The sequence below is a fragment of the Danio aesculapii genome, chromosome 8 (genome assembly GCF_903798145.1).
Source record: "Danio aesculapii chromosome 8, fDanAes4.1, whole genome shotgun sequence".
Classification (NCBI taxonomy): Eukaryota; Metazoa; Chordata; class Actinopteri; order Cypriniformes; family Danionidae; genus Danio; species Danio aesculapii.
Genome location: NC_079442.1, coordinates 31,260,721 through 31,276,922, shown reverse-complemented (window position 1 = coordinate 31,276,922; position 16,202 = coordinate 31,260,721). Strand labels below are relative to the sequence as shown.

Below are 16,202 nucleotides of genomic sequence, written 5' to 3'. Positions count from 1 at the left end.
CTATGGCCACATTCATCTGTGTGTGGAAAAAAAGCATGTTAGCATCGGCATAGACATTTCAATTTGAAACCGCCACAAATCAATGGAAGATCAACTGTGTAAAAATGTTACAACAAGGACGTGTTTTTCAAGAACCTAAATTGCTACTTTTACAAAACTGATCACTTAATGAGCCAAGCCCAAATAACAAGCCCAAAGACAATTTCAAGTCAAGCAAAAACAAAACACTCAATCTTTTTTTTCTGCAGTGCAAAAAACTAAACAAAACAAAAAAAACACAGGGTATTAGGTACAGTTTGACACTTCAGCGTTGCCAGATATAGGTAGAAAACAACAAAAACAACAATAAACCCATATTAATCTTTTTATAGCCAAACTCAGCATTAAACTTCTCCACAACTTTATTCCTGACCTGTCTGGTGTGTTCCTTGGTCCCCAATATTCTCTTAACAAAACACAGAGGCCGTCACAGAACAGTTTTGTACTGAGATTAAGGCCCAATCCCAATTCTACCCCTTAGCCCTTCCCCTTACCCCTACCCCTTATTTTGCGCATTCACATGAAGAAGTAGAGGTGTCCTAATTGTCTTTAGCTTGAAGGCGTAGGGGAAGGGGTAGATACGTCTTTGAACTGAGATTTTTCAGGACCACACTGGAAAAGATTTACATTTAATACATTCATATCCATGTTCGTGTTTTACTGTCATGCTCTGAAAAAACCCCGCTAAAATAAAAAATGCTAAATTTTACTATATATAAAAAGTCTACTGGCCGGGAATTACCTTTTTGCAGTGTCTGGTATAATGTTCGTAAGCAGACAGACGCACTCGCGCCATCCAGGCGCACAAAGTAGAAGTTATCTTACGCTGTAGTGGTGAGAGATGTGTGTGGCTTTCAGTGCAATGTGAACAAAAAATACTTTAGACAAATTACTACAAATTATTAAAATGATTATGTATGTATTAGCGCAAAAAATAACAACAGTTCATTTAAATTCTTAGCTAATATATAGCTTAAACTCACATTAGACAAATACTTTTTTTTATTTATTCTTATTTTTATTTATTTATTCATTGTTCTGTCATTTATTTTCACTGTAAAATGATCACTCATGTTTAAATCAAAATCTTTTTCATTTATTTTTAAGCCCAAAGACTGAAATGGACTATTGTTTGTTTTTTATTAATATTTTGTGCTGTATTTGGTTACTGAGCAGCAATAAACAACACTTTAAAATATAAGCAGTTTTCTTGTGATTCTCTAAACTACTGTAGTGTTTTGAATTTAATAAATGCACAATAATCATGATAACTGTGAAACCATGATTATTCTTCAGACTATAATCGTACAACCATAATCTGGAATCATTGCATCCCTAACTGTTACGCAGTTTAAAACACAACATATGAATGTGTCTGAATGTAGAAGAAGCCTTCTTGAGCAATACACTGATTTTGTTGTGCTTCGAAATACAACATTTGAATGTTTGTGAAAAAGCCATATTGTACAATGCAGTGATGTTATCTAGTTTCAAAATACAATACATTAACATTTTAATGTTGAAAAAGCCAACGTGTGTGTCTTAAGGAGCAAAAATAAAGCATTTGGCTCTTATATTATGTTGTGTCATCACTTATATTGCAAGTCATAACTCTCGGGCCCCTCATTTGAGATGCTTTTCATGAACTGGCCCCCATGACAAACTAATTGAATAGCCCTGCTCTATATCAATAAAATGAGTGAAATCCTTTGCTCTATTTGATTTCCCATGTATCTTCTTTGTGGATTCCGTGTAAGAGTGCCCTCTGGCTTTCGGAGGATATTTACTACTGATCACAGAGCCGTGTTTCCCTGACAAGATGTGCATTTTTTGTTTAATTGCAATCTCGATTTCATGAATAACGCAGCCCTAAAACATAAACCCAAACTCTTTATTAACTCTTTACAGGAAACACGACACCTAACAAAATATCACATATCTGTTCCTGCTTACTTTATTTACGTCTTTAATTAAAGCACTGAAGCCAAACGGTGCTTAAAAAGTGTCACTTATAATAAGTGGACATGGCAACATTTCAAGAATATGCTTAATCAAAACACAACACCTCTGTCCACAGTGTTTTAGTTAAAATCAACAACCACAACAAGTCTTTCATCACTGCAATATTACTTTATTCAAAAACAGATTAAATTAAATGCATAAGACGCAGAACAATGCTACGGTTATCATTGCAATTTCTGGACTGAATTGTGTTTTTGTACACACACAGAATAATAATTTTGGGTTCCGCTTCTCTGTTTAAATTTGGTTGTCATTCCTAGAACTTTCCAAGTGTGAGTATTCAGTCCATAATCACAGTGTGTGTGTGTGTGCGTGTGTGTGTGTGCGTGTAGTTTAGACTACTAATGGCTTTTCTAATTAAAGGCTGAGAGACGTAGGGGTGTTAATACTGTAATGTATTCCACCTCTTCCTCTTAGTTTCTCTCTTACTTTCTTGGCTTGTGTTTATCAATATGGTGTGTGTGTGGACTCATATTTCGTGTGATGTAATCATGGATTGGATGTTTAGAGCTTCACTCAAGGAAATCTGGATGGATGTTTAAAATCATGCAGCAATTAAAATAAGGCCGATCGGAGGAATTGATTAGTTATTTAGTGTTGTTTTCCACCCCCCGAGAAGCACTTGGGCCCTGAAACGCCCTGCTGGGGAAAACTCATTCATTCAGATGTTCATTTCAGACAAGGCTGTTCGCACGTGAAGTAAGCATTGATCTGTGTATAATTTTTTGTTTTCTCCTGGGCTATAATGCCAGAGGCAAAGGATTTATTTGAGCATGGATTGGATGTTGGGCCTGCTGCGAGTGATTAAAGTATGCGTATGTGTATGTATGTAATATTAATTGAGATTTCAGTAGTAGTAGTAGTACTGTATATGCATACTGTAACTGAATTATATTTTTGGCACATACCGGTCAAGAGTTTGGGGTTGTTTTTTTTCAGTTTTTTTTTTTTTTATTCTGTTCATCAATTTACATTTATTAAATGTAAATAAATTGTTAAATATTTATTACAATTTTAAATAACTGTTTTCTTATTGCATGTAGTTTCAAATGAAATTATTACTCCAAGTTTTACTCTAGTTTTGGTAGAAATCCCCAGTTTGTGTTATATTATACTGCAGTTTCTCTCTTTCTTCAGGTAAAACACACACAAAAAATGTCTTTATGTCTATGCCAATATATTGATTAATTTTTGATTGATTGATTATTTCATTGATTGATTGATTGGATTCATTCATTCATATATTCAGGGCGCCAAATATTAATTTCCCTGATTGGGAAATCCAACCCCCCACCCCCAAAATTTCACTGATTAAAATGCTAGATTTCCATAATATTTAATGAATGGAAAAACAGATGGTTGTTGTGCTTCTATATTAATAATATATTATTAAAATAATATGTTAAAAATAATAACATAATACTAAGTGGCATATATATAATCAGTTGTGGTTTTGGTTTCGCCAAAAGGTTTGGTTTGAATATCCTTTTGCATGACATTAATAGTCATTATGAGAACAACAATAGATAAATTACCTCAGATTTTAAAATGTACTTTTTTTACTGTGTAAGTACCGCTACTGTTAGTGTGATGGCTTGATAGTAGTTTTACGAACTTCTATTCAAACTAACTATCTTTAGCTTTACACGTCTCTAGCTTTTCACACTCTGATATTGTTAATTCAAAGCTCTTAAAATGTATATTATGCTGACATGTTAGCTTTAATCAACAGGTACTGATGACTGCATTTGATTCAAATGACTGCCAGTTGATGAGTATAATAAGAAATAAAAGGAGCTGAAAACTGGTTAACCATAATAGATGTGAAACAACAAGAAAATGTGGTCCAGAAAAATTACATTTTGAATAAAAGTATATAAAAATTTCTTTACTTTTAATGTCTGAAATATACCTTTTAAAATTCCCTGATATTTCAGAAATTCTATGACTCGTGGGGACCCGGTTTATTGTTTCAGATCCCACTGATGTGTGGCAACAACAAGTCATATTACTCTGTTTGCCTTTAAAGTCTGCAGGCAGCATCTAGAAGCTCACTTCCCTTAAGGTAAGCAGTAAGAGTGACCTGCTTTGACACTAGATTCAGCACTTTATTTTGAGCACAATATCGACAATACAACCAGCCTGAAAAAGAAAACATGCCAGACTGTTGCTCTAATACAGTTCAATCAGTCAAAGGCCTTGCACCATCATTTATCTACAAGAATACTCACATCGATCAAAACATCACAGGCTCACACAGCTTGTAAGAAAAAAGATGTCATTGTGATTTTTGAATTCTTGGTCAGAAAAGTTTACAGCAATCAAAGGTATATTTCTCACCTGAGCTCTGGGTCGTCACATTCAATGGTGACTGTCTGAGGAACATTGAATGGGTTCTTGAGCACAAATTCGAAGAACTCGGCCGTACCGAGGGTGGCGTAGAGTGTGTGTTTGGTGGTGATTGCCTGAGAAAGCATGTTGGTGATCTCCTGTGTTTTACAACGCTCACGATAGGCCTCAATCACACGCAGGTCTCGCGAATGCTGCACTCGCTCTGCCCGGTGACTCTGAAAGAAAGTATCCAAAGAAACTTATGTTGAAACTGTAGCAGAAAGACACAGAGACTAATAAAAGTGATGTGCCTGAAGCCTGGAAGGACCATGCCAGGCTGCGGAGTGAAAGAAAGAGAATTTAGGTTCGATTTCATCATTCCCACAGAGTGGGAGGAACTGGTGAATAATGCAGCTCAGTTTTAGCTGTTTCCTCTTTGGAGCTAAAATGAAGCTCATGCGTTAAAGAGAACACAATAGATCACCATGCAAAAAAAAAGATATATTTATTTTATAATATTTGAATCATCCTAACACACTCTGATTAAAAGCCATAAAACTTTCATAAAAGTTATATTTCTGAAGAATATCACGGGCATTTATTTCCATATAACGGTAGTGGATTTGGACTGTGGATGTCAAGCTTTAAAAATACAAAAATAGAACTACCACACAGTGTTTCAAATGACCACTGTGCTATATTTGGCTACAATGTCTTTACTGGGGAGAATAGATGAACCCTTTACTCATTATTCACTAATAATGCTCTAGCACTCTGCATATAACGAAGAGATTTCACATTTGTGATGAGTCTTTTGAGTTAAGAGAGTTGATAAAACCTAAAAAAAAAACATTCATGACAGGTTACATAATTTACATAATTTATATTTAAAAATAATAATAATAATAAACCTTTAAAATATAAAATATATCATATTTATTAACAAATTACTCTTTTAGCTGCACCTTTTAAATAAACCAAGTTAATAAAATCAAGTTCTTAAATGATTTGTTTGTGAATAAAGTAATGATGAATATATTGTTTTTATTATCAGTGATGGGAATTATATAATAAACGGTGATATAAATAAACGGTGTTACTAATGGCGATACTTTTTTCATTAATGAGTAATCAACTGAATTACTGTTTCCCCGTTATAACGTCATTACCGTTAACGATAATTAAAAACATGCGCGTTACTATAATTAAGAACACTGAAGAGGTTTCATGTGAGCAGCGTCTCTCTCAGCCATGAACTCTCTTTCTCTTGTGTTCGGGGATGGGGCGGGACACATAACCAACCAGTGATGATGATTGGTTTGTCTGAGAATGTGATAACTGGCTTAGATGGAGTACATTTCCATATTTTGCCAATCAGAGGCAAAGTAGTGCTGGTGTTCACACACCAACCACCAGGCGCCAGAACGATGACAAATCCAACAAGTTCAAGTTCATGACCTAATGTTTCATGCAAGGTCTACATATGTGTGGTAAAAGAAAATCAATGCATGTTCAAATTTATTACAGCATATCGTAAAACATGCAATAATCTATTTTAATTTCAATTTATATTTATATCTATGTAAAAATAGATTATGCTTACGCCGCAGTAATAGTGTGAGAGTATGTGATTGGCCACGAACAGAATAGAAGTGAAGACAACTAACCCAAGGTTTCCGCTACATTCATTCTTCCATGGCATGGCACTACTCCAATATTCATCCTGCCATGGCAACATTACAGCTTCTCAATCGAAACACTGTTGTTTTTCTTTTTAATAGCAGGTTATAATCCCACCAAAAACGCATTAAAGTGTAAGTGAATTATAACAGCAGAAAACTTTTTTGTAACCATATTATCGCTGTGCGATATCTGTTTAACCCTTTAAGGTGACATGCTGAATGACTGACAGGTGTGTGATGTGTGAAGCCAGCAAACACAACGTATAGCTTTTAATTAAGAACACAGTTTCCATATTTATGCATTATTTATAGATAAAGATCTATGGCTCTGCATACAACAAACAAAGACTTTATCTTGCTGGAGTTTATAGCTGTTTCACTTTACTTCAGGATGCATTAATGTCGCTCTGTAGGTCTATTGGAGACATTTTTAAATATTCCTAGCAAATCTAATAACTGTTGGACACATACTCACTACATAAACATGCTAAATCGCACTTCAGCAGCGTTTATTTGAGAGCGCACAAGAAAATCTGCACTTGAGCAGCGTATATTTGAGGGTGTGCAAGAAGTTTTGTGCACGAACAGAGGAAATCCCACACAAGCAAAGAGATTTGCTTGCTTGTATTACATAAATCTGATCTAAACTTCTAATACTGCGCTCACGACATTTGTCATTGAAATAATGCCATAGGTAGTTGGTAGATCTGTGTAAAAGGCCTGCCACCACAGCTGGAAAAAATCCTAGAGGAAACACTGTAACCTATATTCAAGAATACAGATATTTGTTTTCCATGACTTTTCCAAACCTTTGTGGGTTTTTCTGTTTTTCCAAAACTTTTCCAGGCCTGGAAGATGCCATGCCAGGATTCCATGACTTTTCCAGGTTTTTCATGACCGTATCAACCCTGAATAACTCTTTTAAAGGATCGCGTACAAAACTGATTGTTATTATTACACACTACACATACCCGGACACTAAATCTAAAAGAGATTTCCAATCTTTCCAAAGAGTCAAGCGATAAAGTTCATAAAAACGTCTCGGATGACTCATGCCAGAAAGAAAGAAAGTCTAATGGTTGTGAAATGTCATGAGAGTGAGTAAATGACTGATTTCTTGAGTGAACTATCCCTATTGACTTTAGAGTGAATGTCAAGACCACGTGGTGAGCGGCAGTAGAGAACGTCACTCAGCTCCTGCAGAGATGGACAGATATTCAATGACGCTCGATAGAAAACTGTCCTTCTTTCTCACCGTGGCGTTTGTGTAGTCCTGAAAAGGGGGCATGTCCTTCTGCTCCTCGTGTTGACGGACAGCTGCCATTCTGTCAATCTTCCTCTGGCGCACTTCCTTCTCTTCGGCTCCGCCCACTTCCCTCATGCTGCTTTGCAAGAGTCTGGCCAGTTCACTGTTGATTTCTGGCAACCGACGGGCTCGTCTGGCATTGCTCGCTGCAACACACACACACACATACACATGAATATAAACAACAGCTTTCGCCCTGCAAGACACACATGCTTCTTTTCTCACTTCCTCGGGGGCCACTTTTCAACCTCCATTTGGCCCCAAATCCATCTTTGTCTTTTCCAGTTTTCACTCCCACCCAACAAGTGCAGCTTTCAGATTTACCTGCTCTGAGATTCACGCTTCAATGCGATTTAACATTGCAACTAAAGTAATCCTGTGATTTAACGCCAATGAAGACAGAACGACAGAGGATCAAAAGACACGGGATCAATTTTCAACCTAAATTCCCACTGTATTCCTTCCTACAGAAAGTGAGAGACTGAGGAATAGACACTGGAGACAATAGGCCTCTCTGTGATGAATAAGAGCATCTTGAAGCTCTCTCTTTATCTCCATCTCATCAGTGACATACACACACACAGTCCCTCCTGTAAATGCCCTCTCGTGGCCCTGAGACATGCGGGAGCCACAGTGTGATTTTTCACTGGCTTTGTCTCACTTATCTTTGCAGGACGTGACATCATATGGCACTCATGTCTGCCACAGTCACAAGCTGATGGCTTTTTAGTGTACAGATAAACCAGGATGGATGCTGATACACACACACACACACACACACACACACATACACACACACACACACACATGCTCACATTTTAAGCAAAGTCGTGAAACATGAAACTCTGTACATTCTGCAGGTTTGCTTCAGTATGCATATATCATTCATTCATTTATTCATTTTCTTTTCAGCTTAGTTCCTCCTTTATTAATCAGGGGTTGCCACAGCAGAATGAACCGCCAACTTATCCAGCATATGTTTTAAGCCCCAGTCAGATCACACGAATTTGTCTCGATTTCCCTGATGTAAGGTGTCGTGGGGATTCGTAAACGACAAACGGGCGTCGTGACACAAGATTCAATCGTTTCTTTTTATGTAATTTGGCATGCCTGTGATGCCTCACAACACCATCGCAGAAAATTTAGCATGTTTAATTTTTTACATTTTTTTAATCACTGTGCAATAGGAGCACATAATTTCACGGTTATTTCAGCGGGTGCTTCCATTAATAAGCTGGTCAGGCAATCAGAAAATAGGCTGCATATTTACTTATGGGTGGGTCAAGGGTAGATAAAATCAATCATTGGCTAGGCAAACTTTAACTATCTTTTCTAAAATATTAAGATGTTTTAAGCAGACTGGCACAAACATGCAGACATCTTCATTCTCACAACGAGTTTCTGAGTTCTCTCATCCTTCCAACAGAGTTTGTTCTTACGAGATAATCTGAGAACATGTTCAGTGCTGCGAATACATTGTAAAAGCATTTCCTGCTTATTCAATTTTGTCATTAATAGTGAAAAGTTTAATATAGGCTTCTTTGAAACTGTGAATATTTCACTTTAATTTTATTTAGGCTAGATTTTTATTTTATTAAACAAACCAACACAATTTCACTGCAATTTGTGTTTTGGCGCATGTAGCGGACTTGTTTTGAAGCTCATCACCTCAAATGTTATTCGTTATTCTTGTTTTTAGATAATTGACCAACAAAAGATACATTAAAATTACGTTAAAAATTATAGCAAACGAAATTAGTTTCAAAAAGATATTTTTTCCAAGGAAAATATACGAATTCTATTTTGTTTGTTCCCTCCACTACTCAACTATACGGGTGAATGATTTGTTTCGCTCTGAGGAAAATAAGGCTTTAATAAATGCTTCACTGTGATTGCTGTATCACAAATTTCAGTTATAAATTTGCTAGTTTTTTAATATGTCATTATTTTAAAGATTATGTCTTGAGCATCTGATTTTTCCTTGCTGCTGTGCTTTCATTTTCTCTGTCTCACATACGGCAAGTTCAGGTGAGGGAGTGTTTTATAAGAAATCCATGGCAGGAAAACATACTGTTATGAAGCGGACAGGAGACAGAGGTAAGGAAACGTTAGGGTGTTTATTAAATGACAACAAGGAGCACATGAAGGATAGCCAGGAGGATCAGGAATGATGTTGGGGTCTTTTCCTCCGTGGCTGGGTAACAGGAATACACGAGGATGGACAGCACACACCAGATACAGCTGACAGAGGATGACACAGACTTGGAAGGACTGGAAGACAGGACGATTCGGGTGGACCAGGAAGACTAGGAGGAATACAAAGAGAACAGGTAAGTAAAGCGTTTGTTTTAGCTGAGGATGACTACGCTGAGTGGTCGCTCAGTTGTCCGCTTTCGTCGAGACGAGCCCGGACAATGAGCGACTGGAGTGCTGTGCTTTTATCTGGTGCTCGTGAATGTGATGCAGCTGTGTGCTCATTAGAAGTCGGGTGATGGTGATCTTCGTGAGTGGGGATCGTGAGAGCCTGACCAATCCGTGACAGTACCCCCCTCCCCAGGGCCCGCTCCTGAGGGCCGACACCTCCGACGCCGTGGTGGTCTCCCTCTGCCTCTAGGCGCTGGGAACTCAGGGTGGCTCTCATGAAACTCCACCATGAGACTAGGATCGAGAATATCAGCTCTGGGAACCCATGTCCTTTCTTCGGGGCCGTACCCTTCCCAGTCCACCAGGTACTCCAACTGGCCACCACGACGTCGGGAACGCAAGATCTCCTTCACTGCGTAGACGGCTCCTTCTTCTAGGAGCAGTGGAGGAGGGGGTTCCTCTTCGTGGTCAGGCTCTGTGGAGGGAAGAACAGGATCGTGATAGGGTTTCAGGAGTGATACGTGGAATGTAGGGTGAATACGGTAGTGAGAGGGTAATTGTAGTTTGTAGGTGACGGGGTTAACCTGTTCCACGATGGTGAAGGGACCAACAAATCGGGGACTTAACTTGCGAGAGGGCAGTCGCATGCGTATGTCCCGGGTGGATAGCCACACCTTTTGTCCGGGTGTGTATCTGGGTTCTTCAGACCTTCTTCTATCGGCGGTTACCTTGCTTCGACGGACTGCCCTCTGCAGATGTTGATGAGCCTCGTCCCAGACTCTCTCGCTCTCCCGGAACCAGTGATCCACTGCGGGGACATCAGATGGTTCGCCATCCCAGGGAAAGAGCGGTGGTTGGAAGCCCAGGACGCACTGGAATGGCGTGAGTCCGGTGGAGGGTTGCCGCAGTGAATTTTGGGCATATTCTGCCCAGCCCAAATACTGGCTCCAGGAGCTCTGGTGACCACTGCAGAAGGTCCTCAGGAACCGTCCCACCCTCCTGAATCTTCCTCTCTGTCTGCCCGTTGGTTTGGGGATGATATCCAGAAGAGAGGCTGACGGCCACACCTAGGAGCTTGAAGAAGGCTTTCCATAGACGTGAGATGAACTGTGGACCTCTGTCCGACACAATATCTTCTGGAATACCAAATGACCTGAAGACTTGATTAAAGATATTGTCGGCTGTTTCAAAGGCTGTGGGAAGACCTTTCAGAGGGATTAGTTTGACAAACTTTGAGAATCTATCTACGATGACTAGAATACAGGTATTACCTTCTGACGAGGGGAGGTCAGTGATAAAGTCCACTCCTAGGTGTGACCAGGGACGGTTCGGAATCGGCAAGGGATGGAGCTTTCCAGCGGGTAGATGACGTGGGCTCTTGGATTGGGCACAGTCCTTACAGCCCTGAACATATTGCCTCACATCCCTTGCCATGTTTGGCCACCAGAATCGTTGGGATACTAGCGAGAGAGTATTGTTGATCCCTGGATGTCCAGTGCCTAGCGAGGTATGTAAGGAGTGGATCAGATCTACCCGGTGTTCAGGTGGTATGAACTGCCGATGAGGAGGGCATCCCGGCGGAGCAGGGGCTTCCGGAGTGGCAACGACTGGAGGAGCGTTCCAGGTGATCGGACAAATGGAGATGTGTTCGGGAAGAATCTTCGTTGGGAGTTCTTCATGATCGTGATGCTCGTGTAAACGAGAGAGAGCGTCTGCTCTTAGATTCTTGGGTCCTGGACGATAGGAAATGGAGAAATCAAAACGTGAGAAGAAAAGTGACCATCTGGCTTGACGTGGACATAGTCTCTTGGCCTCTTTGATATATTGGAGGTTTTTGTGATCTGTGATCACCTGGAACGGATGTTTGGCTCCCTCCAACCAGTGACGCCACTCCTCCAAGGCTAGCTTGATTGCTAGAAGCTCCCTGTCTCCTATGCTGTAATTCTGCTCCGCCGGGCTCAACTTCCGAGAGAAATAGGCACAGGGATGCAGTCGGGGCGGTGTATCATGATGTTGGGATAATACTGCCCCGACGCCGGTGGTGGATGCGTCCACTTCCACCACGAAAGGAAGATTTGGGTCAGGATGAGTCAGGAGTGGGGCCCTTGTGAACTCCTTCTTAAGAAGGCGGAAGGCTGCGGCTGCTTCTTTGGTCCACTCCAGTCCTTTGGGTTTACCCTTGAGGAGATTAGTGAGAGGTGATGTAATCCTGCTGTAGTCCTTGATAAACCGTCTATAAAAGTTAGCAAACCCAAGAAACCTCTGGAGCTCCTTAATGGAAGTGGGTTCTGACCAGGATAGAACAGCCTCAATTTTCTTCCCATCCATACGTATACCGGTTTGGTCAATGATGTATCCCAAGAAATGAATCGACTTCTGGTGGAATGAGCATTTCTCCGCTTTGAGGTAGAGGTGATGTTCTCTCAATGTGTGTAGGACCTCCGCAACGTGTTGGCGATGTTCGGCCTCACTCCGGGAGTAAATGAGGATGTCATCTATGTACACTATTACAAAGTGGTGAAGAAACTCCCGGAGGACTTCATGAATGAAGTTTTGGAATACGGAGGGGGCGTTGACCAGACCGTAAGGCATGACCTCATATTCATAGTGGCCAGTAGGGGTCACGAATGCTGTCTTCCATTGGTCCCCCTCACGTATTCTTATCAGATTATACGCGCTGCGGAGGTCCAATTTAGTGAAGACTTTAGCTTCTCGGAGCTGTTCCAAAGCGGCTGGTACCAGAGGAAGGGGATATCGGTATTTTACTGTACCGTTATTTAGGACCCTGTAGTCGATGCATGGACGCAGCCCTCCGTCCTTCTTGGCCACAAAGAAGAAGCTTGAGGCGGCTGGTGATTTTGAGTGACGTATGTACCCCTGACTCAGAGCCTCCCTTATGTAATCTTCCATTGCCTGATTCTCTGGAAGCGAGAGCGGGTAGATCCTACCTCTTGGCAACTGGGCATCTGGAACTAGGTCGATCGCGCAGTCCCATGGCCGATGCGGCGGTAGCTGGGAAGCTCTCTTGGGGCAGAAGACATCATGAAAGGAGCTGTACTCCTTAGGAATGTGGATAGACTGCTTCTCAGGAGGACTCTCGACCGATGTTGTAAACAAAGAAATGGGGTTCCGACCTTGAAGAGGGAGATTTGGAAAACAGGTAGGTGTACATCCAGATCCCCATTTCTTTATCTCTCCTGTGCCCCAAGAGATGATGGGATCGTGCTTCACCAGCCACGGGCGCCCTAGAATGATGTCCATATTTGCACCCTCCAGAACCAGAAATTGAATCCTCTCTTGATGTAACAACCCCACTTGAAGAAGGATGTCTTCGCATTGTCGATGGATACGGGTCGAAGATCGAGTGCACTGGGTTATCGGTTGTATCTGGTATATATGCGAGGACGCCTCAGTACGTAGGTGGAGTTGACGACAGAGGGATTGGGAGATGAAGTTCCCTGCTGACCCGGAGTCGATGAGGGCTGTGACAAGGAGAGAAATAGAGGCAGTAGTTATTTGTACGGTGGTAGTAAGTGGTTTACCTTGTTCAATATTCGTACTGAATACACTCACTGAAGTCCGAATGGGACGAAGGGGACACTCCATACGGGTGTGTCCACTGACACCGCAGTATAGACACAGACCCCGGGTCAGCCTCCTCTGTCGTTCCGCTGATGTCAGTCTTCCAGACTCTATTATCATGGGTTCTGGTTCTGGAGAGGCTGTTGACTCAGGCGATTGGAGGAGTGCAGACGAGGGGGTGATGGTGTCCTGTTGATAGGAACGGAGACGATCGGAACATCGGAGAGAATGTTGGATGAATCTCTCCAGACCCATAGTATCATCTAATGTGGCCAGCTGGATTCGGAGAGTGGGTTCCAAGCCGAGCCGGTACGTGGTCAACAACGATCTCTCATTCCATCCACTTGCAGCTGCTAGAGTGCGAAACCGGAGAGCATATTCCTGTGTAGATAGAGTACCTTGCTTTAGATGATACAGCTGCTCTCCAGCGGCTACTTCCCCATCAGAACGTCCAAACACCTCTTTGAAATACTCCGTGAAGGTAGTGATGGAATTCATGACCGGCCCGGCTTGGTTCCAGATCGTCTCAGCCCATTTAAGTGCAGGCCCAGAGAGTAGTGATACGATGTAGGCGATCTTTGACTTATCTGTGGGATATAGAGAAGGTTGCATTTCGAATATGAGGGAACATTGTAACAGAAAACCATTGCACTCCCCCGCTCCGCCTGAGTAGGGCGCTGGTCGGGCCATGGGACTGGAAGGAAGGGCCGAAGAAGAAACTGTGGAGGCGGAAGTGCTCGGTGCTGGTGGTGCGTTGGAAAGTGGAGCTGGTGGCTGTAGAATCCGCTTCAACTGGTCCACCAGCTCTTGAAAGTGATCGGGGGTGCTCATGTTGTCGTCGTTATAGGTCCGGGCTTCTGTTATGAAGCGGACAGGAGACAGAGGTAAGGAAACGTTAGGGTGTTTATTAAATGACAACAAGGAGCACATGAAGGATAGCCAGGAGGATCAGGAATGATGTTGGGGTCTTTTCCTCCGTGGCTGGGTAACAGGAATACACGAGGATGGACAGCACACACCAGATACAGCTGACAGAGGATGACACAGACTTGGAAGGACTGGAAGACAGGACGATTCGGGTGGACCAGGAAGACTAGGAGGAATACAAAGAGAACAGGTAAGTAAAGCGTTTGTTTTAGCTGAGGATGACTACGCTGAGTGGTCGCTCAGTTGTCCGCTTTCGTCGAGACGAGCCCGGACAATGAGCGACTGGAGTGCTGTGCTTTTATCTGGTGCTCGTGAATGTGATGCAGCTGTGTGCTCATTAGAAGTCGGGTGATGGTGATCTTCGTGAGTGGGGATCGTGAGAGCCTGACCAATCCGTGACACATACATTTAGATTTTAAAGAAAATATTTTAATATTGAAAAGGAATCATAAGTTTGATCCTATCCATGTTGTAATGAATGCCCTTAACTAATGTAGTTATTAGTTGTCTGCAAGCATCAGTGTTTATTGTGGTTGGAAAAAGATTTTTTAAAATTAAATTGAGATAAAAAAAATATATTGTTATAGCAACATTTGTAACTGCTTTGGGAAATAACACTCGTCGTAGACATTACGGGATGACTGACTGTGAAGGAACGTTTAGTCTAACACATTTGTTACCCACGGCAAGTAAAGATTTTATAAAGAAACAAACGTACATAATCTGACATAGTGACTTTTGTAACCAACAATAAAAATCGTGTGATCTGAGCGGAGCTTTACGCAGCGGATTCCCTTCCAGCTGCAACCCAGTACTGGGAAACACTTATACACTCCCATTCACACACATACACTACAGACAATTTGCTTACCCAATTCACCTATAGCGCATGTCTTTGGACTGTGGGGGAGATGGGAGTACCTGGAGGAAACCCATGCATCCACAGGGAGAACATGCAAACTCCACACAGAAATGCCAACTGACCCAGCCAGGACTCAAACCTGTGGCCTTTTTGCAGTAAGGTGACAGTGCTGACAACTGAGCCACCCTGTCGCCCTATAAAATGATTAATTAAATAATTCATTTATTCATTAATTTTCTTTTCGGCTTAACCTCTTTATTAATCCGGGGTCGCCACAGCGGAATGAACTTCCAACTTATCCAGCATATGTTTCACGCAGCGGATGCCCTTCCAGCCGCAACCCATCACTGTGAAACATCCATACACATTTATTAACACTCATACACAGCAGACAATTTAGCTTTTCCAATTCACCAATAGCGCATGTCTTTGGACTGTGGGGGTAACCGGAGCACCCGAAGGAAACTCCACACAGAAATGCCAACTGACCCAGCCAGGGCTCGAACCAGTGACCTTCTTGCTGTGAGGTGACAGTGCTACCCACTACGCCACCGTGCAGCCCCTTAATTAAACAATAATTAAGTGATTTTTAAGTGAGCATTTAAGATGAATCAAGTCAAATTATTTCTGTATCTTAACTATACATAATGCTGTTTATCTAATCAGAAGCTATTCATTATTTTGGGGTCACAGCTCACCAGTGTCAAATCCCTGCTGAACATGTCTACACGATTGCAAACGCTTCTAGCTATGCAAGCTTGATTTCACACGACGCTACATTCTGAAATGTGTCTGAATGCATAGCATAATGCCATGCAAATACATGTTGCATTCTCAGTATCGCTGCAAGGTACACACCTGAGCATAAATTAATATTTTGTGAAATTTGTTCTGTCCTTTCAACTTCTATCACAGCAGAGGAACATTTCAAAGACAATCTCACAGAACAGGATAGTTAAAACACATTCACTGTAAGAGCACAGCATTTAAATGCCAAACAGGTCCGTTTCCACCAGAATAGCAAGATTGCACATTAAGTATATAAAAAGTTTATAGATGTATATCACCCACTTGCTACTCTGTGACC

The 16,202-nt window shown here is 41.5% G+C and overlaps 1 protein-coding gene across 1 annotated transcript in view; it reads right to left on the bottom strand.

Moving 5' to 3' along the window:
- LOC130233593 (nephrocystin-4-like) overlaps nucleotides 1-16,202 on the bottom strand; it is a 301,343-nt gene that overhangs the window by 28,465 nt on the left and 256,676 nt on the right. Inside the window, exons 19-20 of the mRNA XM_056463720.1 lie at nucleotides 7,330-7,526; nucleotides 4,402-4,628 (exon numbers count right to left, since the gene is read on the bottom strand). Coding sequence (XP_056319695.1) covers nucleotides 4,402-4,628; nucleotides 7,330-7,526 — 424 coding nt within the window. The remainder of the gene's footprint in view (nucleotides 1-4,401; nucleotides 4,629-7,329; nucleotides 7,527-16,202) is intronic.